General features: G+C 40.9%; 1 protein-coding gene across 1 annotated transcript in view; it reads right to left on the bottom strand.

Annotated features, from left to right (window-relative positions):
• LOC147235776 (protein kinase C-binding protein NELL1-like) overlaps window positions 1–21,233 on the bottom strand; it is a 218,364-nt gene extending 197,131 nt beyond the window's left edge. The window contains exons 1-2 of the mRNA XM_086143989.1: window positions 21,061–21,233; window positions 20,488–20,616 (exon numbers count right to left, since the gene is read on the bottom strand). Coding sequence (XP_086000115.1) covers window positions 20,488–20,616; window positions 21,061–21,109 — 178 coding nt within the window. The 5' untranslated portion in view covers window positions 21,110–21,233. The remainder of the gene's footprint in view (window positions 1–20,487; window positions 20,617–21,060) is intronic.
• Between the last annotated feature and the right edge of the window lie 2,060 nt (window positions 21,234–23,293).

The following is a 23,293-nucleotide window of genomic DNA, read 5'->3' as shown; positions in this document are numbered from 1 at the left end:
TCATTTATTTATCATTGTAAAGTTAAGGCTTTATACATCTGTTTACAAGGGGCAGGCAGAGATTGCATATCCTGAACTAAATTGTCACGGGATAACATAGGATGGTTTGAAAAAGGAATTAATTGGTAGTAAAAATATTAAAGAACTAGCAAAACAGCCTAATATAATACTTTGTGTGCATGTGTGCTCAGCTAAGTATATTTCAGTATTGACAAGTGCAAGCATGAGAAAACAGCTTTAATTGGCAAATCCATACTACTGGACTAGAGAAAGACATTGCTTAAATAATGTAAATAAGACTGAAAACTCAGATGACAAAATGAATAACAAAATTAATAAATAAAGCTACATCACAGCTTGAAATACATAAAGAGATTACATTATGTGATGACAAAATTTAAAACAGAAAATTGCAACAACATAAAAAATGTTTATGTGGATAGAAAAAGGTCATTCAACATATTTTCTTTTTCTCTCTGTTGCACCACAACAACAGGAGAGCCACTTTAACTTCCCTCTTTTAATCATATTAGTTCAGCGATTCAATCACAATTATGACTCATCTCATGCTGAGTAAACTCCACAGTGTGATGAAAATTAGCCTAAATGTTTGTTCTCTTCCCAGTATCTGGCACACTAAAAGCATCATATATAGGTGTGAGAAACCATCTATTTGTAGAAAAATAATGCACAATGTTGAAATATAGACTTCATTTTTGGACAGTTTTACCGGGTTGTTTTTTTTCTTCTTTGAAAGTTAAAAACAGCAAAACAGACGTTGCACAGACAAACAGGTCAGCCGTTTCTGATAAGGTACATTTACACGTTTACGCACAGAAGCTCTGTGATTATAAATTGCTGGACTCTCTGGAAACAATACACTGTTGGTTTTTAAGAGAGTTCTTCTGCCTTGGCATTAAACTGGATGTTCTTTCCTTTTGCAGTTCCATGGTGTACATGTGACTCCATCATGCACAATGTTTACACAGTTATCCAAATGTGATTTCTGGGTACATATGTTTTGGATATTTTTGCTATTTGAGATCAACATTTAGAAACTGTTTTGCCGAGTCAGAATTATAAATACCCTTGTGGTTCTGCTTTTAAGACGACCAACCACATTTGTGGTTTTAAAAGGTATTTTTGTGATGCATTTAAAAAAAGGAGATACAACAGGAATACAATGCAATATGGACCAGATATTTCCAGCCTGTTCATCCTATCTTGATTAAAATATCACTCTAAATCTTCACAGAACTAAAACTGACTGAACATTTCTGACTCAGTCCAAAGTTAGTAGGGTTTAAATCTCTGAGCAATGAATGCAATAAAAAGCCTCTTAACAGAGAATTTAATTCTTTCTCAAAGGGGAATTAATCTAAAAGGGAGGACATCAATCTTAGCTTTGGCCAAGCTATGATATTTAGTAGAGAATTCATACTGGAAAATCCAGACTGAAACTCTAGTTCTGAGACAGGTGTCATGACACAGGACAGAATATTAATTATAACCAATATATCTGTGGGATATATAACTTTCCTGGTAGTCTGTGGCATCTAGAACACTGGAATGTGACCTTGCTGTCCTTGAGGCCATGCTTTAGCAAAAAGCCTCCAAATAGCCTCTCTGTAGTAAAATGATGGCATTTCTTAATTATATGAACATAATTGGAACTTGATGCAACATTTGGTTAGATTACAATGTACAGCCCTAAATATTTAAACCTCTTGTTATGACATTCAGTTATAAAACTGACCCTCCACCGTACTCAAAGGCTCTCTATACCTGGCGTCTCAAACTCAATTTAACTGGGGGCCGCTAGAGGCAGAGTCTGGCCACATCAGGTTTTTCACAAGAAAAGCTTTGTTTAAAAAAAAATTCCAGTAATCTCAAATGTCTTTATTTTTACTTTTAAACACAAAATAAGATTCAAAAAAGATAGCGAGATCAATCAGTAATAATATTAATAATCATAATAATAATTATAATTAGACTTCTGTGGTTATGTGGTTTCTCCAGTCTTCTATATCTGTATTCAGATTCAAATGTCTGAACTGTCGGCTAAACGCACGGAGAAAGTCTCAGCATTCAAATTATTCTAATGAATAGGCATTGAATTTATCTCATAATGTGTCAATTTGATTGAATTTCTAAGCATAAAAAGAAACACGTGCACTAGCTGCAAAGAAACATTCAAATGTACTGACTATAGTCACAATACTGGAATTTGTTGACAGCAGCGTCAAAGGAAGTCAACAACCTGAGTAAAAACCTTCTAGCTGTGGCAAACTTGCCCAACTGCCACCTGATTGAAAGTAACCAGAGCAGGATTTGAAAATGCAATGAGCCTTTTTCATATTTTCATTGTAGTCATAAACCCAACTAAGGCAGTGTGTACTGAGTTTATTGGCTCTTAAATGTACATCAAAGTAATAACAGGAAATACAATAGTTGAAACAGAGTATATATATCTACAAACAATCAAGATATTTGTCCTGGAAAAGAGATACAGTATTGCTACACCCTACCAATAAATTGAAAGATTAAATAAAGAGATTTGATTTCCTCTAAAATTGAAAAAAAAAAGCAATGCAGCATTTATATGGGTTCTAACAGAGCTAAACCTTCTTTGTATCACTGTATGTGCTGTGTTTTGTACAGTTTTTGTTTTGTTTTTTTGCAGTGTTCAGTCTATTTTTTTTTTCTTTATCCACAATTCAAGTTCTTTTTAACCATCCAGTTATAGAACTCTGGCAAATTTGGAGTTATCTTTGATGCTTTAGAAATGATTTAGTTCAGTGGTCAATACTTTTACTTTCACCTGTTTTTTGCATAATCTGTCAAATATTTGCTCTCAAATTTTGTTTTATAGGTCTGGCTTCCATGCCATCATGGACTGCGGATAGTTTCAAAAAAAAGGAAAAGAACTGTCTCCTCTGATATGTCACAGTGAATGGAGATACTGATATAATAGCGATAAAAGGAGGAGAGGTGGGAAGCAAAGAGAATAAAGTGATAATGCACCTATTTTCTTGGGAATACAAATCTGATAAGCTTAAGAGCAGAATCATCTGTGAGTGTTAAATATACCTTTTGTTTGTTTCGGGGTAGATCAGCCTCAAAGTACTCCATTAGCACACACAGGTTTGATGAAAATCATGGCAACAACACATCATGACATTTTTATCCTAAATCAAGCTTTCTTTCTTGAAAAAGACTCCCATACTGTGTATAAAAAATCACTGAAATTCTGGTGCTTAAAACGCAGCAGAATTAGGCTGTCAACCAGCACGTCAGATAACAACCAACTGATCTGAAGCTTTTCAAACCCACTGTCAGTAAACCAGGGAAATCTACATGGCCTGCCTGAGTGCCTCCCCTCTGTTTGAAACTTCCAAAATACCCTACAAACCGGAGAAGAAGGGCTTCACGTCAAACTCACAATTTCAAATATTCAAATTAGTGAAATTGGTAGGCCAAGGTATTCTCATTGAGGCAGTGATATACTCTCTATTTACAAAAGGTTATTACAGGCTTCAACTTGAGTTTAAAGGTTGCCAGAGACAATGGCTCTATGTTGTGGTGATTAGCAGCAGACCAATATCTAAAACCAGCTTATTAAAAGCTGATGAATGCTGTATTATGTTCTACTTTTATATGGTTATTATATGGTTATAACAAGAACGCTTCAACTTTTGATAGCTAGTTTTAATTTTCCTTCTTTTAATCATATTGTGACACTAAGGGACATGGCCTCTCACCCCAAGGGATAGGGGCTGAGGCATGGTTTAGGTCTCAGGCATGTTGGTCTACAGAAGTTGGTGTTGGTGTTAGTGCAATAAAGTTGGAACTGTTCTTAGTCTCCGCAATCCTTCCTTCCCATACCAAATTGCTGACCCCCGTTCTATCTAATTCAGACTGAGTGTGTGACCACACTTCAGCCACGTTGCCCCATCTACCCCAGCCAGTCATCCTTGCTGTGGCCTGACACCCCCAGAGTTCTGGCAGAGTGACCCAGCCTCCCGGTTCCAGCATGTCGAGGCGTTTTTCCACCTGTGTAGAACTGTCTCGAACAACGCCAGGTACTTCATTGTAGTCCCTGCACTGGACCAGCAGTCCATAAGGAGAGTCTTGCAGCTGTTGTGTGGCCCACCGCAACACTGTAAGTACATCGCTCACAAACAGCTTCTGCTACAGAGGTATAGTCCGTCTGCCGTGGAATCCTGCCCCTGTCCAATTCAGTTAACAACTGATGCATCTGATACTGTCGTTGGGGTTGCGGTTGAGCAGAGTGTGGCGAATGCATGGCAGCCTTTCGCATTCTTTAGCCACAAACTGCAGGAGAGCGAGCGCAAGTACAGTGCTTTTGACAGGCTAATGGCTTCAGTGAATGGTTCCACCGTTCCCTCAAGGCAGCACTGCATCCTGAGCATTCGGATAGCAAATGGGTGGACTGCTTAGTGTGGTCGCAGGGTTGCGTTTAGTTCCGAAAGATGACCTCAACGCTACACTGCCAAGCTGGTTCTCCATCAGCTGCTACGAGTTGGGGAATTTTTGCCCAAGAGATCTGCTCCTTCACCCCGTCTGACTGCAGATCCTTTCTTGACCAGCAGCTCTCGGGTTCCAGGCCGCATTCACCGTTGTTTTCCGCAGTCTTTGGTGCCTGCAGAGCTCATGCTCAGTTTGTTTGTGCGACACATTGCTCACCACTAGCCTCTTCAACCCCCATATGATGGGGGTTGAACGTTTTGTGCATTATAGGTACGTTATAGGTAAGCGTAAGAAGCGTGTGATGCTGTATCAGCTGAAACTAGCACACAGTGTGGCTGGTGAAGTTGTGTTTCCTTACTAGGTTCCACTCGAGGTTGGCCTCCTTCCAGGACCTCAGCAGTGCCTCCACAGGTCCGACGTCCAGTGTCTCCAGCTTCTTCGACCAAGGGACGACGCAGTAGTTATGGCAAACTGCTAAAGCCTCCCAAGAGAGACTTGTATATTTCCAGGAGTCTCTTCTGGGTGTTTTGAGGGGGGCTGTGTGGCAGACATGATGTGGCCTCTCACCCCACGGGACTTGGAACTGGGGCATGGTTTAGGTCCCAGGTATGTTGGTCTACAGAAGTTCGTTGTGAGTTGTTGTGTTGGTGTTTGATAAATAAAGTTGGAACTCCCCTTCCTATCCACAATCCTTCCTTCTCACACCACAATATCCCTTTAAATGTGTCATATTCTCTTTGTATGCATATGGAGTTGGCACCGTGGGGATCGCACCATGAATTGTTCATGCTTGATGCTAATGATCCCATATTGTGCAGGGGAAAAACTTTAATTAAAACCACAATCTTAAGGTTTTTTCAGTTACCTTCTTGAACATCATCACTTTTTTTTTTTTTTTTTTTTTCAAGAAAAGACAGGGTAATTTTTTCAGCCTCAATGACTTAATGCTAATATGGTCTATCACAACAGTACCCGCCACTCCAACAGGCTGTCTTTGCTCTTGAGATATCACAAGCTCCTTGGCTGCCTCAAAAACAACTTACAAGAAAAGGAATGTACACTCTAATTCTGTCAAGATAACCTTAGGGGATTCAGTCACGCAACACACAACTTTAACTCTGCTGCTCACTCCAAGCAGTAGTATTGCTTTCAAAAGAAATCAAAAAGAAAGTTAATTATTAGAACTTTTTTCTTTATTTTTTTAAATCTTTTTTCATGAAATTGATTATGAACTCTTTGTAATGATTTCATCCTGTGCTACATTTGTGACAACCAAAAAAAGGACAGCCCTACTTTTATCACAGTACAATACAGCACAAAATCAGCATAATTTGACCACTGCATTTAACCTGTCGCAGATGAACAATGAGCAGTAGGCAACAACTTTTCAGGGTCTAGCTCAATAACAGTTTCACAGACTATGAGGAACTTGGAAATCAAACAAGGAAAGTTCGGAGGCAAGCTCTTATCACCAGAGCCACATCACCCCTATAGTCCTACAGTCTTTGGAGCAAAAGCATTTCACTAAATAAATAAACAAAAACAGCTAATTGAAGACTATCAATGAACTATTCTATTAAATATTTTTTCCACATCTTTGTTGGCTGCTTTTTTTAAATATAAAAGTCTTAGCATTTGATATAGCCTATCCTGCATTAAGTGAAAGTGGTACAAAAATTACCTGAAATTAGTTATAACCAAAGAAATTCTATTTCCAATCTATGTTGGGTTATTCAGTTACCCAATTGAACGTGACTCCAATTACAGTGCAGCAGCGATACGATCAAAACAAAGGCAATGGCTACAGGCAAGAAAAAGTGGAGCTAATTATATCAGGCGCTTGATAGAGATAGCAAGTCTCATTCTTGCATCTTCTGCGAAGAGTTTAAATAAGCAAAAAATAGAGAGGAGTTAAATCGGTCCATAGCAAGGTTACTGTGCCACGGTTCAGTCATGGGATAAAGATGAGTGATACTGCAAATGGCATTATTTTTGCTCAGTTTGAAAATATACATATTAATATCTCTTCATATATATAAATCCGTCCATATTAACGAAGAGGTTGCAAATCAATGGATAATTTTAAGAAGGCATGTGTCTATTGCTTCCTCTGCCCCCTTTAATCCAAACAATGACATTGCTCAATCTAAGTGTTCAAGTCAAATGTGATTGATATGGCACCAAATCACAACAGCACTGTCTCAGGCCACTTAAATCGTGAAGTAGATAGTTCTAAAAGTATTAACATAGACTCAACATTTCCCCACAACCAACAACTTGGCAACAGTAACAAGTGAAAATCTGTTTTTTACCAGCCAGAAATCTTGAACAGATCCAAGCTAAATGTGGGCGGCCTTCAGTCTCAAATGTTTAGGGTGGCAAAGAGAGAGAGCGACTATGCGAGCAAGGGAGAGAGAGGGAAGGGGAGTAGAAATTATTAAAATTGATCATCCAAACATTTTTAATGTAGTTCTTTGCTGGTTGTATGTGCAACACTGTAGTTTGATGTCAGCCTAATTTTTAATTAAAATAAACTGAAGTCTGACAGAAATAAAGTCTCATGTCTTCAATCTTTGTAGTTACAGTTAACAGTTAGGACAATTCATATTTAATTGTATTTCTTATTTTTCCTCCTTTCTACTATTATCTATTACTGTTATGTTTTTTACTTGAAACTCTGGCACAACAATTTCCTTCGGGATTAATAAAGTTGTTCTCATCTCATCATCTCATCTCATTATCAGATTATGATGTCTTTTGATCATCATTAATTGACGCCCTGTGCAGTGGGTGGTCAGAAATGTTCAACTACAATTGCTGAAGTTGTAAGATAAGATTCAGAACCCATTTTGTCAAGAAGTAGTTGTTTTATTTATTCATTAGTACATTTGCTGCCATTTAAATTAATAGCTGAAGAATTTAATTCAAGTACTTTGATTGAGCACAGTACCTTACTGTTAAACCACACAAAGATCTCACTCCTAGAACAATACTGAAAAATGTCATCCAAGCAAGTATAATAGTTTTTGTGCTTGTCTTATCTGAAACATACTGACATACCTTAAAATCCTTTGTCAAGACTTCTATAACAGAGCAATGACTGTATTTTATAGTTTTTTAACTTTTCAGTAATGCACCATACAGGCGCAGTGGCACGGTGGATAGTGCTTCTGACTCACAGTAAGAGGGCTCCTGTTTGATTCTGCCTTTCAGTGGAGTTTGCATGATTTCCCTGTGTCTTCTTGGATTTCCACTGGGGTCTCCATTTTTGTCCCACAGTACAAAAAAGCAGTAGGTTTAAAGGAGATCCTTTATTGCCTGTGTGAATGATACAATGAGAGTTTTTTGTCTCTACATGTGGCCCTGAGGTTGACTAGAAAACAGACAAGGGGTGTACCCCGCCTCTCACCCAGCCACCCTGCAACCCTGACTACGGGTCACAGATCCCGCTGGTCTACATCCCCATGATGAATGAATAATTTCTCAAATGTGTTGGTTAGTAGATTTCATATCATGTCATAATGATAAAAAGTAATTTAATGAAACAAAAACTAATTAACAAATTCTGATACTGAAAATATTTTATTTTTGCCCAACTAATCAATATCGATCAATACCATTTCAACTTCTCACCAGTCAATACTCCATCTTATTGGGAAATTCTCCACTGTCTCAGCCTGGTTAAATTAGTTGGCCTCTTTAACAATGTTACAGGCAGCAGTTTGAATCTTTGGTCTAAGGTGACTTATTCTGTCCGACTGAAACCAGCTAAAGCTCAAATATGAATCGTGATTTTAACAAAGGGCAAAATGCAAATGCTTAGCATCTTGTTTACAATAAGTAACTCAGTCTCCAGTGGTTACACAAAGCTGACATATTTCACTCTCCTTTTCTTACTTTAAATTTTGTGTAAATATTGAAACTTTCAATCAAGGGCACACTCATGATAGCTGATCAACAGTACCGTACATCCAATTATGCACAGAAGTGGTATCATCTTCCTGAATAATCCTTTTTTGGACTTTGGACTAAAAATTTAAAGGGTAAAAGGTATTTTGTGTGAAGACTCCTCCAAGCCTCCGCCTGAAACACACTAATTTTTCACAAAAACTGGTGAACAAAGATGCAGGAGGACTGTCTTCTTAGGAGATGCAGCACATGAAAATTGACCTTGAAACTAATGATACAACTGTGTCGGGTCTATCTTGTCTGGTCACCTGTGTCAAATCAAATATAGATGCCCATGTGTGTCCCACATTCAGCTGAAGGCCCTTTTGTCAGGCCATTGTTCACACATTGCCTTTAATTTGACAGAAGGGGCGCAATAGAGACATTTCTTTCCCTTTAAAAGATATCACCCTCTTGTACAATGAATAATTCAGATGAAATAATTCCGTTGAGGTTCCTGCGAGGTGGGACCAATGTCTCGCCTCCTCCAGCAGTAGGATAGCCAGGAGACTCATACATAAAAGATGAAAGGTTTGATAGCCTCCCATGCTTTCAGAGGATGGGATTTGTGCAGGCTTTGTGGCCATAGCCTTGTTTAGCTGCATGCAGCCTGTGAACGGCCTACAGCCGTTTGGGTCGGCCTGCATGTGGCTTTTTCTGTAATATCTGTGCCATATGCAACCTGGCTCCCCTCTGTAATCTGAGGGGCAAACGGGTATAAATAGCGACAGCGGGGATGCACAGACAGACGGGACCTTGCTGAAAGGTTTCAATTTCTAAACATCTCGAAATACTGCACATCATGCAAGCAATTCTATGCAATTATATTTACATTCATCAAGGGTTCCCACATGTGTCATTACCTATTACTCCCACTACCATCTACAGGCTATTTTTACAGCAGCATCTGGAAGGCTTGCTAAAGTGAGCGTTATTTGTTTTTTTTCCCTGATTTTCCTTATCCATTCTGCAACAGGATGCTTGGTTTTATCTCTATCATAAGACAGCACACAGATTCATTCGAGGGCTACCAAACCTTCCAGCCCTGTAGGCTGTCAGAAATATATATATCATTTCATCATAGTACATAATGGACGGACATATTTTGTTTTGTTTTTTTAAGAGTAATGTGCAGAGACCTGGTTTAATACTAAGAATTTAAAACTGAGAGCCTATGAAAATGCCCTAGTAAGATTTTTCCTTCCATGGTATTCTGAGGTTAGAAGTCTACTGCTAAAACTCTATTTTAGATTCAAGGTATCATTAAGAAACTCAGAGAAAGCTGTCAAATCAAGCTTGGCTGCACTGTGATAGGCTTCTAATATCTACTTAATTAGAACTGCAACTGTGAGTGCTATATGAAATAAATATGGTTGCACAAAAGATGCAAAAGCACCAATCTTAAAAAGCTACAAAGTAGATATGCAGTCAGTTAATGTTCTTGTGGCACTCTGAGCAGCAAATGATTCAGAATAAGAAATACTTTGAGTTGAGACTTCTGTAAATAATCAGCTGCATATTGATTGACTACAAGCTGTTAAGGTGACCATTTTTGTAAAATACACTTCAATAGGATAGCAGAAAAATAAATGCCAGAACAGTACGTCAATGGTAGGGGACAACCATGTGTTCTATGCAAGAAATGCCCACATCAGAAGGCAATTACAATATTGGCACAAGCATAGACAACAGAATCTTTTAAAGTTGGTTAATTTCAAATCTACAAATTTCAAATTTTGACCAAAAGGGTACCCCTGTACTCTTATGTTCAAAAAACATCTCACCTTATTAATGTCTAGATATAACAGAAAATATAAAATGCATTTTCTGCAACATTTCTGTAAAGTAAATACACATCTATTTTGATAATGTAACAAAATGTGATACAACAGTATGAAAGATGCATTGAATTCAGAGGTATTGGAAAGACATTTACATGTCACACATTTTCCTTCAAAAGCAGATAGTGAGATTGTCTCTAAACCTTTTTTCAACATACATTATACTAAGGCATTATACTGGTATTACAGATATTACCTGCAATGATGCAAACGCCTTTTTGTTCCTCCTTAACACCTATTACTGGGCATGAGAACACAGCTATGGAAAATGACGTATTCATCTTGATGCACAGTATCGTCACCAGTTAATATTATAGCTTTTCTTCTATTTTTTAAGCCAAGTTACACAGCATCATACTGAAAGTCAATAGTTTTAATTTGCATGTTAGTCTGGAACAGGTTTTGCATTAGATTCAAAACAAGATAGTGCATTCTATGTTTTGTCCCTCTACTTTGATAGGATAAACTAAAAGACTGCGCGTGATAGCTATTGCTATTGCTAAGTATTCAATTTGAAGCGATTGGTAATGTCTCCAGAATATCAAAAATGAAGTCGGGTGGGGCCAGACTAATTCCCCCAAGTAATTTAGCCTGGTGCTGACAACCTAAAAAAAATTGTTTCATTAAAATGTTTTCTTAAGACCCGTATATTAAGAAGTAAGCCATAATGTTAATAAATCTGCTTGGGATTTTTTTTTTTTTTTGTTTAAATCATAGAAAGTTTTCTCCTTTTTTAGGTCTGTAATGCCTGATGGTTTTGAAAGGGTGTGTTGTGGGTCAATGGCTATTGGCTCAGACCAGGAAGACATCTCGCATTTTTTAAACATGTGGTACCAAAAAAGGTTTGATCTACTGATATTTTAGCCTAATCCTTCTTCATGACCTCCTGTATTTTAGGGTTATCTACATGGAACACATCATACTTGCGACCTAATTCCCCCCTACTCTTATGGAAGTTGATGCCTCTCAATTTTTCTCCAACTTCTTTGACGCCATAGGAGGTAATGAAGGACTGCATCCCTGCCGGGATGCAGTGACCAGGAACACACATGTGCGTCCTACCCGGCACTACAAGAGGCACAGATGAAGAAAAAGACGTCAAACTCAGCTCTCTGCCATTTGCATGTCCAATGTGTGATGTCTTTGCAATAAAATTGACAAATTCCACATACTGTTAAGGTCCAATAAGGACTTCCAGAGTTCCTCTGGAAGTCTCTGTTTTTTGTGAAACCTGGCATCATGATGGAGTTTCAAATGCGCCAGTAGAGCTACCTGGATACCAGCTGCTTACAGTGGACGATGACACAGAAGCCTGCGGGACATTCAAAGGAGTAGGTTTGTGCTTTTTCCTAAATAATTGGTGCACGGATGCAGTGATATTACACCAACATGGTTGTGGTATCCTAGAATCAGATTTTATTGATTGGGGACCATACTATTTCCCGAGAGTTTTCTTCTGCTACTTTCACAGGTGTTTACATTCCACCGCAAACCCCTGCCCGTGGAGCATTACAGCGGATGGCTAAGCAGATCACCACTGTGGAAAACTCTCGGCCAAACTTGGTAGTTCTCGTAATGGGAGATTTTAACTCATGTAATCTCTCAGGAGCTGCTGAGCTGCCAACAGCGGGTGACATGTGCTTCACACAATGTTAAAACTCTGGATCATCTCTACCCCACCATAAAACCTTCTTACCACTCCATCCCCCACACACCACTCGGACCATTGCACCATGCTGAAAACATACCTCTTCACCAAGCACTACCCTAATAATCGCACTTAGCCCCCAACCTCTCCAGAAAAAAAAAAAACCATTAACGATGTAATGCCATCTGAGATGGCTATTTGGTTGAGTGGTCACTTCTGACATCCGAATACTGGTACTTCGGATCTTCGGTGACTGAATTGCACTTTTTGTGAGTCGCTTTGGCTAAAAATGTATGCCAAATGACTGTAATGTAATGTAATATTATACAGATGGTTCCTACATACAGGCAGCAACTGAAGTCAGTCAAACCATTCAGGGCCACAGTGAGGTGGTAGACTACAGAGGCAATGAGAGGCAATGGACATACTCCAGGACTGCATGGAGTCCACAGCCTGGGAGTCACCAAAAGGAACCAAGTATAATAACAACAATTTTGCAGACACAGTTTGGTCCTACATCAGCTTCTGTGAGGAGATCTACCTTCCAACCAAAATTATAACAAGATATACTAACAAAAAACTCTGGTTCTCCCAGAAGTTCTGAGAGCTCAGACACCAGAAAGGGTAGGCGTATAGAGAGGATGACATGGACATGGGGAGGCTGGGCAAGCAGGACCTCAAGAAGGCCATTAAATCTGCCAAGGAGATCTAAAGAGCCTGACCAGGGCGTGATTCAGTCAATAATGATCCTGCCGCTGTCTGGAGAACTCTCAGGACTATCACAAATCACAAAAGAAAAAGCCCTGCTATACCTCCCCTGACAAGCTGATGATCTCAACATCTGCTACACCAGGTTTGAGTCACTCCATGCTACATCCCTGTTTCCACTTACCTCCCCCTCCCTCTTCTCTAACAGCCACTGTGTGTCACGATGTGCTGGGGCGGACTCGAGCAGGGAACCACACTTCGGGACAGAGATGGGTGGAAAGCGCTTTTATTCGGTTGAAGTTGCAGACTGGACGGGTTGCAGACTGGCCGAGATGCAGACAAAACGGCAGAAGCTGGGCCTTGACTGGACGGGACGGGATGCAGACTGGACGGGATGCAGACTGGACGGGATGCAGACTGGACGGGATGCAGACTGGACGGCAGAAGCTGGGCCTTGACTGGACGGGACGGGATGCAGACTGGACGGGATGCAGACAGAACGGCAGAAGCTGGGCCTTGACTGGACTGGACGGGATGCAGACTGGACGGGATGCAGACTGGACGGGACGGGTTGCAGACTGGCCGAGATGCAGACAGAACGGCAGAAGCTGGGTTGCAGACTGGACGGGTCGGGTTGCAGACTGGACGGGTCGGGTTGCAGACTGGACGGGTCGGGTTGCAGACTGGACGGGTCGGCAGAGGCTGGGCCTCAACCGTATGGATTGCAGACGGAGCGGGCCCCAGGCAGGGTGGCAGACTGAACAGTACGGGATGCAGACAGGACGAGTTGCAGACAGAACGGCAGAGGCTGGGCCTCAACAGTACGGGTTGCGGCAGGGGACAGAGGTCACGCCGGCCAACTCGGCCCGGCCGTGACTCGGGAAGGGGACAGAGGTCACGCCGGCCGTCTGGGCCCGGCCGTGACTCGGGAAGGGAACAGAGGTCACGCCGGCCGTCTGGGCCCGGCCGTGACTCGGGAAGGGAACAGAGGTCACGCCGGCCGTCTGGGCCCGGCCGTGACTCGGGAAGGGAACAGAGGTCACGCCGGCCGTCTGGGCCCGGCCATGACTCGGGAAGGGAACAGAGGTCACGCCGGCCGTCTGGGCCCGGCCGTGACTCGGGAAGGGAACAGAGGTCACGCCGGCCGTCTGGGCCCGGCCGTGACTCGGGAAGGGAAAGGAGGTCCTACCTGGGGTCCGGTCATAGCAGGGGTGAGGTCCGGGTTGGCAGGGGTGAGGTCCGGGTCGTGGCAGGGTCCCACAGTAATCCATGAAGACCACAATCCCCCGGCGCCAGGCAGAGAGTGCCGCTGCCCTTTATAGGGATCTCGATTAGCGGCATCTGCTGCAGCTGGCGCAGATTACGACGGGGATCAGCTGTGAACCCTGACACTGTGAGCTCATCACCCCACTCCTTACATGTCTCATTCCCTTCAACTCCCCCTCCAATTCCCTCACTCTCCACCCTCCAACCCCCCCACCCTCACCTTGTCAACAGAGGACGTCATTAAGGTCTTCTCCTAACTGAAGCCTAGGAAAGCCGCTGGAACTGATAGTGTCTCTCCAGCAACACTGAGCCCCAGTGTTTTTACACCTCTTCAATCAGTCCATTGATGAATATCATGTGCCATCCTGCTTCAAAACTTTCTTCATCATACCAGTCCAAAAGAAATACAGGATAACATGTCTGAATGACTACAGACCTGTTGCTCTGACAGAAGAGATTTGAGAGACTCATCCTGTCCTTTCTTGAAACAATCACTAAGCCTGTCGTGGACCCCTTACAGTTCACCTGCAGAGGAAACCGCTCTGTGGACGATGCCATCAACCTCAGCCTTCACCACATTCTCCAGCACCTGGACCCTGTTTGTCGATTATAGCTCAGCCTGAACACCATCCTCCCAGGCCGTCTGCACAACAAGCTGCTACAGCTGCAGGTAGCCCGTACTATCTGTGAGTGGATTATGGACTTCCTCACCAACAGAAGGCAATGAGTACGGTTTGGTAGCCTTCTATCGGCCCCCCTCACCACCAACACCAGAGCTCCACATGGTTGTGTCCTCTCCCCTTATCTGTTCTCCCTGGTCATCAATGACTGCACTTCCAGCCTCCTCCATAAACCTGGCGAAGTTTGCAGATGACATCCCGGTCCTGGGCTTCATCAAACACAACGATGAGTCCTCTTATTGGGACACATGATGAATGTCTCTCAAATTTTGCACACCAGTTCTACAGAACCACCATCAAGTGTCATCATCTCCTCCATCACTGTGTGGTACCCTGCATCCTCTGGCCACACCAAACACAGAGTGCATTGTGCGAACAGCCAGTCATCTCACGGGCCACAAACAGGAACCTATGGGTGTTCTGCACAATGGTAGTTCCAGGCAGCAAGCTAGAAGGATTATGGAGAATTCTTCACACCCAGCTCACTGCCTGTTCACAACCCTCCCACCAAGCCATATTCATCAAGACCGGAACCACCGGACATTTGAACAGCCTTTTCCCGCAGGCATTCATGCTCCCCAACATTTTTTTTGTAATCATCCCACCATTCCCAAAGACACTTGCCCCCTTTCTTATTGGGTATGGATTCAACTTCTCTGTGTTATTCTTGTTGTGAAGTTATTGTTTTCTTCTCTTAGACTTTTAACTGTCGTCTTTAATATCCTACTTTAAGGAGCCGTCTTACCAGATCAAATTTCTGTGTACATTGAAGATTTGGCAATTAAAGAGATTCTGATTTATTATGCATTCCATTACACTACATTATTTACATTACGGTTACATGAAAGGCAACTTCATCAATTTATTCACAGATTTATAGAAGAGTATATCTCTATAGAAAATCATGAGAATACTTGCCAGGAGGACTACGTATGAGTGCTCTATTTACACCAGCTTGATGAAAAGTTATTCATAAATATATGCATTGTCATTACTGCTATTGCTCAAACTAAACAAAAAAAATTGGAAAAAAATCATATTGAAGAAAAGTATTTTTCTCTCCATAATGAAAACCCCTCTTGTCTATAATTAAATGAAATACTACTGCATGCAAAAGTTCATTTAACTTTGCAATGCATGGCATTTATTTCTAGACTTAAGTGTAGAGTAATTATTCCTATGAGCAATAATTTTGTTAATCTTTCATGTTGGCTTCACTGAAGTTGATATCTGTTACAATTTGTTTAAAGCCTGTGCTGTCAATTCATTAAAGCGTTCATTAATTCTCTATATCACTTATCTTGCACTCCGGGTTGCACAAGGGCTGGCCCCAATACCATTGATCATTGGTAAAGAGGCAGGGTACGTCCTAGATGAGTTAGCAGTTCATCACAGGGCCACATGAAACCCATTTATATTCTTCACTTTACCTACTGCAAGTTTGTGGAATAAAACCCAAGCAGACAGGGAACAAGCATTCAAACTCCACACAGAAAGGCCCCCTGCCAGTATCAAACTAGGGAACTTCTTGCTGTGAGGCGGTAGCACTTATGACTGCACCAACATACCACCGCCAGTTATTTATAAAATATTCAGACACAAGTTTCCATGAAGTCCAATCAAACTTCTTTGTCGGAATGTTGACAATTATGACTAGGAGTAGTACATTTCAACATTCTGTTTAGAATAGAGGCTGCTTTCTACTCCCAGCAAAGGGTATCTTGCATTAAATTTTTATTTTTATTCTCTCCCGAGGTTGACTGCAGTTATTGTTTCTTCTTGAGTCTCCAATTTCATAAGATGTATGTTCCTGACAATTAGTGCCGTGCATTATCTGATGAAAATTTTTCAGCTACATATAAGCTAATTCTATAGCTTTGATTGGAACCCTTCTGTTATGACCAATTACTTTGACCTTTGTGGCATAGTAGAAAATCTAAAATGTTTCAGAAATCTCGCTCTGCTTCACAAATAAAATGTATTAACAGGGGAATATACCAGTTTGACATCAGCTGAGGAAAAACACTAGGGTTGCTTTCTTCCAAGTACTATTATAAAGCTCCTCCATGATCAAGAAGACCTTGATACTCAAGACCTGTGTCAGGTGTAAAACGCCAATGATAAATGTCCATTATGGAGGCTTTTACAAATATCAGTGTCAGTTCACTAGAGAAAGACAGTAACAATTTTTCAATTGTGTTATGAATTTGAGAGTTCATGGAGTTGAACTCGTGCAGAACATAGCCAATCAAAAGCCTTCTAATGAAGAGCATCAGCAGAAATTGCTACCGTGTTAGATGTCTGCTATAACCTTTATTATATGTTGATCCTCATCAAGTTTTGACTCAAGATGGACGGCCTGGATTGCTGAAAAAGAAACCCAAGTATAGCACTCTGTATGGAATTTTGTATGTATAAGGTGCATGTATGAAAACATTTTCACAGTTAAAATATATAATAATTACATAGATAGATAAATCCAATTGAGCAACTTGACTAAGGTGTCGCTTACAAAAGAAGTTACAGGTCTGTGAGAGCTAGACATATTGCCTGTTTGTAGGTGACCAAATACTTATTTTCCACCATAATTTGTAAATAAATTCTTTAAAAATTAGATAATGTGATTTTCTAGATTTTTTTCGCATTCTGTCTCTCATGGTTGAAGTGATGATGAAAATTACAGGCCTCTATCATCTCTTTAAGTGGGAGAGGTTGCACAACTGGTGGCTGACTAAATACTTTTTTGCCCCCCTGTAACAGCTAAAGCAGACTGAGACATTGGCAAAAAGCTCTCATTATGGGACAAATATGATCCACATCATAGGAGAGGGACATCAAGATATTGTTAGAGCAGAAACACAAGATCAGGGATTGTGGAAAAGGACCAAACTCACTGGCCTTAATTAAAAATGGGATTTAAATAGTTTTGTTTTTTTTAAGAACTGATTCTTCACAAATTCATCATAAGAATGTGCGAAATTGCAATGCATAGATTTGCTGTCACCCATTTATTTTGAAAAACAACTAGAAGTAATTATCTTAAAAAGAGAGAAAAAAAGTATGTATAGTTTGCTCTTTAATTGGCACAAAAAACAAGGTTGAAGTCAAAAACCAGAAAGGATGCCAATAATGACAGTGTTAAATCGGGCATTTGTTAATAGGTAGGTGCCTTGGAATTTCCTCTATTGCCAGTATGTACCACATATGTAAATCCTGTGGTCATTACTAAATTGTTGTAGTGATGCTTACTGAACATTTGATGAGTTATTATGAATGTTATTTAAACCACCAAGAGGGCTTCAAATAATGAGGTAGAAAACTGAGGCTTTAGTGGGGATGAAAAAAAAGAAAATTGTTTCCTTGATGAAAATATTCCCCTCGTTCAGCTACAAGCCAATGCAGATATGATAATATCCTAGCAATTAGCTAACTTCTATGTGTTGTTATTAGTCCTCAGCAGGGGCCAATTTAGTTTTTTTTACCACCTTTTTCTCTTTTTTTTCATTCAAAGGTCAGTACATAACCTGAGAACAGTCTTTTGGTACCCTTCTGCTGTCCCTAAGATGTCTTTTAGGAAGTGCACCAGAACATTAATCTTGGGGAAGAGAGGACATGTAGAAACGCAGATCTGCAAAGCGTTATCATTTTGTCAGTCAATGGCTAAAAGGGTGACAAGAGAGGCTGCTCACTGTGCCCAGCTGAGGACACACATGGATTATCAGCACCACTTGGAACACCAACATATTACAACCATTACACTTTAATTGCATGTGTTCAAAAATCATGGACCAAAAAAGTAGTCTGATAAAGAACCAAGTGTGCAATATGACTGCATACAGCATCAATAAATCATCATGAATGACAATTGGGTCACTCTTCAACATTGGCTCCAGCACAGCTTTTAACAGACAATCCTTGATTTATGAAAATTAACATTGCATTTCTGAACAACTATGCTTGTTGCTGTGATTACAGATGCTTTGTGGAGCCATATGGGTTACAGGAGCATGAAAGTAGTGCAAGGGTGGGCATAGTACAAGCCTCTTTTCAAAACACACACACACACACACACACACACACACACACACACACACACACACACACACACACACACACACACACACACACACACACACACACACACACACACACACACACACACACACACACACACACACACACACACACACACAGGTCTGATGTTCTCCAATGGATCAGTCTCCTGTTTCCCACATGATAAAAACAAGTTGGAGACCACGGGGAAATCGGTTTTGAAGCTTAGGAGTGTAGGAGCCTGGGAATGTGGGTGCCGTGTTTTAAATAAAAAACGAAGGGTCTATATCCTGTATGGCCCCTATCCCAGAATCTTGGACAGCTCCAACACAGTGGTGGTTGGCCAAGGAAGCCCTGGCTTCATTCAGTCTGAGCCATTGGCACATCAGCCAAGCTGCCTAGAAAACAATACCACACATAGGCACACACACACACACACACACACACACACGTATAAACACATGCACACACACACACACACACAAACACACAGCATGTGCTAATTTTAAATTATACCTGCTAACATTTTTGTTGAAACCTGAAAACAGGTATGCGGCAGGTAAGAATAAAAAAATAAAATCTAAAAATATTTCAGCCCATTATGTAATATTCAAATCACAATAGCACAGAAAAACTCTTCACTCTTCATTTCCAATTTTCACACGTGATACGTTTGTTTCACGTGGACCATGCTCAGATGTGAAAATTACATTCGGTCCACGTGATACAAACATATCACGTGGACCATGCTTCGATGTGAAAATTACCAAAATCTAAGGGCTTGTGTGTGAGGGGTGCATGTATGGGAGTAGTGACATGCTTCTGTGTGGTGCAAAGCACTCTCATCCATTCTACCAGAGGCTCACAGTTGCACATCTGTTTTTGTCCACCAACATCTATTCTTTAACATAGCAGCCTCTGCTAAAAGTTAATGACATATTAAATAGAAATCAAGATACCATGCAAAGTAGGGTTAGATCTTTTCACCTCAAAACAACCTCAGGGTTCTAAGCTTTGACATCATTTAGATTAGCCTTTTACCTCGTCCTGAGGTTTGGAACATTACCACCACATGTTCTGTGCACTCACATCTGATCTACGATGTGGTATATTATTGTTCAATGAAAACAATAAGCTAGTCAAAGCCTGCATTATTTGCATTAGAAAAACCCACTCCCTCCAAAAAATAATGACGAGATAACTGTATTGAATTACATTATTGCATTGACAGAATATTGAAAGTCTGTTTGTTTGCTTTTCACAGTTTTTGGAAAGACTATTTTTCCAACTGGGACCCAGCAAATACAGCCAAATCAATGACTATCAGCTGATTTTTTTTTTCCCCTTTAAGAACAATGCACCCCTCTGCTTCTAATGTATACAGGCTGTCAAAGGCACAGCTGTACACTGCATATTGCAAGCTGTTGAATACTTCTATGTTGCCATACTGTGAAAATTGCTGCCAGGTTGTCAGCTGCTGTATGAGTAACAGAGATGATCTTTTTCACCTCCCACCACCCCCGTCCCCCTTAAACTGCAGAAACCCAGCAGAGACAGCGCGCTCAAGTGTGTCCAAAAAAGTGCGCACCGCTGGCCGGGACAAATTAAGACGTTGAGCAATTATAAGAGTAGACTCCCCGGAGTGGTTGGTCCGCGGGCATTCCCGCTAATAATGTTATACCGGGTGACAGTGCACGGCGTGGCTTTTACTCACACACTGACAATTGAAACAAAGGAGCGTGGACGAGTTTTACGCGCGCCCCCGCGGCATATAGGAGGGAGGGGGGGACGACAGGCAAGCTTGCATGAACTTTATTGCGAGCGGAAAAGATCCCGTCGGCGTTTATCTCACCTCGGAACATGAAGGCTTTGCTGCTGTTGTGAAGCCCCGCCACTTGGGTAATTCCATAGGTGGCGTTAGCCAGGTCCAACTCGTTGATGATATCCATCTGGTATTCTTGATCTGACCCGAAAGCCAATGCTGGCGAAAAAAGGATGGAGGTTATAGCACGTGATTGGAAATAAGATGAAACCTGTGGGATTCGTGACTGAAAATAAAATTATATGTAAAACACATAGTGGGCGCCCAAATTTCCTGTTGGTTTCAGTTGTTAAATGCAGGACACTAAAGAGGTGCAGTGTCAGTCCGCAGCCTTACACCTGCGCTCTCGCAGCGGTAGGTGCAGTGGGCGCAGAAGGTGCGAGGTGGCATTGATTTTAACCTTTAAATAATACACCCTTATAGAGATCAAACACCACCTAGAATGCTGGTGATTAAATAATCCAGCTTTATCTGCCCGTAAACACGACTGAAAAATGAAAACTGAAAAAAAAATGAACTGACATACTTCCGCGTGTCACGTAAAATGTAAATTAAAAAAAAAATGTACAGAGCCTATCTAAATGATCGTGTAGTTTTACTCACCCGGTTCGGTAAAAAAGAAAAGACATAACAAAGTCACGTAAATATCCATTTATGATGGAGTTGTTCCGGAGTCCACAATCGTGCGCTGCGTTGTATTCACACCGAACCCGCTCTGGTCCGGAGCTGTGCGCAGCTAGCACTTCGCCTGGGTATGGAGGCGCCGCGGAACGGTCCAAAACACCGAGGGGTTACCACAAACCAATCAAAGTCGGTTCGCACGACTGGACTATGAATGGATAGTCACGTCTACCGTGAAGAATAATCCACGCGTCTTTATTCGAATAGCTTATTGTTCTTGACGGTAGATAGAAGATAAAACGAGGACCTCACACATTATTCTGCGACGCCCCCCTATTCAGAGCAATTGGAACCAGGGAAACTTCCCATTTGTGAGCTGAGAAAAGGAGCTCTCACAGAAAAGTGATCCAGGGTGGAGGGATGGTATCCTTTATAATCGATAGTAAGTTGTTCCAGATGATATTATTCAAATAGTTTCGGTTTAATACGCTTGACAATGTAACAGCTGACTTATTTCCATAAAGATGCCGTACGGTGCACAGTGTTTCTATTGCTTAAAGATGTATCGAAATTCTGTCAATTACAGAAACAGCCCTTTCTTTCAATTGTTTCCAAAAGCATACCCCCAACACACACACACACACACACACACACACCATGGACCAACCTCTCCTCTCACTTCCCTCCACCTAGCCTGAGAGAATCCATGGGATTTATAAAAGCAGCTCTCCTCTGGGACATGTCCTTATTGAGAACCATTCATCATTCCTTTCTCCTGCCTCACCTTAATTTGTGTACATTGTCAGATTGTTTGGGTCACCTGCATCAACACAAACTATTGAGGGGAAGAATATTGCTGTCTGCTTCACAATTATAGCAGTTAGGGAACACGCACTGCCTCTTCCACCAATAAAAATTCTGTTCCGCTCAGTCAAATTAAAATGTAAACAAAAGCAACATTTGCAGCCCTAATCAGTGATCCAGAGGTGAAGTGGAAAATACAAAGATGTTACATATTGCAGGAGGCATGAGATGACAGGGACTAAAAGATAATTTATCCTGCCTTTAAGGCATTATAATAAAATAACCAACAGTTGTCCAAAATCAGCTTGCTATTCCATGAATTTTACAACTCATTTCAATAACCGTCACATTCCTCTAGCCCTCCATGTCAAAGCCAGAATTCTTCTTATTTGAACACGTAACACCTTGACTACATTTTGATCCGGAACTGTGGAAAAGGCATAGCAGCTAGTACAGTTGTGGAAGTGTGAATTTGAACTCACTGACTCACAGCAAGGATATTAAATGCAGTGATCAGAACAGTTTGTGGTTAGGTATCGAGCTTTTAAAATCATGATTTGTCATATCCTGTCTATTTAGTTTTTCCACCAATATTGAACCATACTCGGAAATGTATCACATTATTTGATTTTTGTTGTTCCCAAGCTTGACTTTGGGTTTTAAAGCGTTCCAAAAATGTTTGGACTCCACCATTGTGTGATTGTAGCTTAACAATACTTAACAAGTATTGTACAGTCAGGTCTCAGTTCAACAAAAGGCTTTTATTTTGATGCAGTAAGATCCTTTTTTATTTTAGTAAGTTCAAAAAAATACCACATTGTCTGCATCAGACATGAAATGTGAGGAAAATACATACAATACATACAAAAAAGATTCAATCAGCAGATCTTTGAACTGGCATCATATTTTGGTACTCAGTTGTTGAGCAGTCACTTAATTTTACAGGATACCTTAATGTTAATTCCAGTTTTAATTGTGGCAGCTCGGTGTATCATGCCAATCAATACTCCAGTGTTACAAATAAAACAGTTCAAGATGCTGGCAACTAAGTATTCAATGGCAGTAACTTGAAGCATGTGCAGTTTATATTTACCTTACAACCTGATGACCCTGTCTGATACTGGATTATATAAACTGATAGGTTTCACAATGAACAAAGTTACAAGTCTTTATTTTGTCCATGCATAAAACAGTCATTTTCCATCTCAATGACATCCAAAGGAATCATAAAAGAACACATTTAATACCAACAAGTCACCAAATTTTTCTCATCTCTTTAAAATTCCGTGTCTGGTCTCTACTGCAGCAGGAATATTACAGTGTGGCAGGTTAAAACACTGTAGTCTGCATTTTTAATCGCATATCTTCCACATGTAATGTAAAAGTGAAGCCCTTATCTTGAACTCCTCTC

The sequence above is a fragment of the Fistularia commersonii genome, chromosome 3 (genome assembly GCF_037954325.1).
Source record: "Fistularia commersonii isolate RoL2024-O1a breed Wild chromosome 3, RoL_Fcom_v1.0, whole genome shotgun sequence".
Lineage (NCBI taxonomy): Eukaryota > Metazoa > Chordata > Actinopteri > Syngnathiformes > Fistulariidae > Fistularia > Fistularia commersonii.
The sequence above is the reverse complement of the archived record's forward strand: the minus strand, read 5'-3'. Positions and strand labels throughout refer to the sequence as shown.